Source organism: Nannospalax galili, unplaced genomic scaffold (genome assembly GCF_000622305.1).
Source record: "Nannospalax galili isolate Female #2095 unplaced genomic scaffold, S.galili_v1.0 C49641959, whole genome shotgun sequence".
Lineage (NCBI taxonomy): Eukaryota > Metazoa > Chordata > Mammalia > Rodentia > Spalacidae > Nannospalax > Nannospalax galili.
Genome location: NW_008480749.1, coordinates 444 through 2,493, shown reverse-complemented (window position 1 = coordinate 2,493; position 2,050 = coordinate 444). Strand labels below are relative to the sequence as shown.

The following is a 2,050-nucleotide window of genomic DNA, read 5'->3' as shown; positions in this document are numbered from 1 at the left end:
TGTGTGTGTGTGTGTGTGTGTGTGTGTGTATGATGCTTGGAATTGAACTCAGAGCTGTGTTCATGCTAGCCAAGCACCCTACCACTAAACTCTGTCCCCAGTCTCAGTTCAAGAGATCCCTGAAGATTTTCAAACATCCCCCTGGCCCCTGCCCATCCCAAATAGCACATTCAAGTGAAAATGACTGTTATACTTGAGAACAGGAAAGGCCAAGTGAAGGATAAGGTCCAGAGATGCCTGCTTTATTCTTTCTAGGTGACTGCATTTCAGGCTGGCAACATCCAATAGTCTAATTACCAACTAATTTTGTACCTCTGAACTACAAATCAACAATCCAATTCAGCAAGGAAAAAGTGTCAACAGCTTGTGGGGGGAGGGGGACTGGGTTTTCCAAAATCGATGGTTTTGGCTGGTAGAGTGTTGAGTGGAACTAAGGGTAATATGGCCTGGATGGTTTAAGTCCCAGACTGAGACAGGTTGAACTCCTGGGAATTCCTAAAAGCCCTCTACCCGATTCTAAGAACACAGCTGGTGTTTCCCTCTTTGTGGTCAGCTCAGCTACCTGGGCCGTGCAAAGGAGGTCCAAGTCCTACTGTAGGTGACATGTCCTCCGCCCTCACTTCCACTCTAGGACACAGCTCCTTCTGCAGGTCCTCAGTGAAAAGCTAGACCTCTAATAAATTTTCAGATCCACTATGAAAAGAATGGGGAACAGTGAAGGGCTGCAGGTGCTTGGCACAGGACTGGCCACACAGAGGTCTGTGCTGGCTGGGCTGTGCTCCTTTAGAAATCAGGGTTGAGTTCTTGGGACGATGTCCAAGGAAGAATTCATTACCAAAATTCCTAGATAGTAGGAGCTGTTCTTACAGATAGGCAGAAACTTGGGACAGGTCAAGAGCAAGGAAGAAAGATAAAAAGATTGAGAAACTAATCACACAGTTAAGTACTATATAAATCATTAGCTCAGCTACTCATTTTTCTCACCAAAACAAATGCCCCACAAGCTTCCTTGTAGATTTGGAGGTCCCCTGCCCAAGAACCCACTGACACACTGCTGTGTTTCCCTCAGACCAAGAAAGAGTATGTCCCTAAAAAGCATGTTCTCACCAAGACCTCTCAGCTGATGTCCACTGAGGCCATGGCCCTTTCTCTGTGACGTCTGTAGGTACAAGTGTCACCAAGCAACTGCTTGGCTTGGTGTGTATATGCTGACCCAAGAATCAAGCCAGAGCCCAGGTCCACTGTCCCCACCTGCTCACTAAGCAGAACACCCTGGCAAGTCCTTCACCAGAAGCTAGTGACCAGTAGAGTGTGGCAGTCCCAGTTCTGGCTGGTCATGCCATCCCCACAAATCCCAAGCAGTCTCCAGACACGGTGGGTTCTGTTGCCGCTGTGAGGATGGGCACCCTTGGGTGCTAGCTGAGGAGTTAATGCAGAAACAAGGCACCACAGAGGTTGGACACTTGGGTTATGTGATTCAGGACACGCTTGAAAAGTCCAAGGGTGGAGGGAAGGAAGGGGAGGAGAGAAGACTGAGTCTTAAATACTGTCCCAGGAGGCCAGAGCCCACTAGATGGGCTCTGGTTTGAGCTTTTCTGCTAGGAAGTCATTCACAAAAGCCTCCACAATGGCCGGGGTGATCTCTTCCACATCCATCACGTACTTGGCGCGAGCTGACATGTCCAGAATGGTAAGCAAAGGGGCAGCCTCGGGCAGGTTGGTGTAGTCTCGCAGGGAGTCTGTCATGTCATCCTGGAAGTCACCAGAGGGGCAAGAAAACCAGTAAGTTTTATCATCTCCTAAGCCCAGTCCTCCCACACAGCACAAAGGAGGCAGCTTCATCATCCTGGAGAGATGGGCTTTTATCAGAGCAAACAGAGGACCCTGGTCTACCTTGGGGAGGAGGCTGTAAAAGTTCCCTACATCCCCCAACTCAGCAGGAAAGTCATCTTTCTTCATTACTATGAAAGCAGCTTTAACATCCCCTCTGCCTCTTAAAACTGTGATGTCCTTATTGCTTATTTTTGCAATTGGCTCTTAATTATTTGTA

General features: G+C 48.4%; 1 protein-coding gene across 1 annotated transcript; it reads right to left on the bottom strand.

The window, feature by feature from the left end:
• Positions 1-175: 175 nt before the first annotated feature.
• LOC103728552 (nucleoredoxin) lies at positions 176-1,752 on the bottom strand (the record flags this gene model as incomplete). The annotated part of the gene is given in 1 exon segment (XM_008826534.2): positions 176-1,752. A coding segment is annotated over 1 exon segment (183 nt), but the record flags the coding sequence as incomplete, so codon positions are not given.
• Positions 1,753-2,050: the final 298 nt, after the last annotated feature.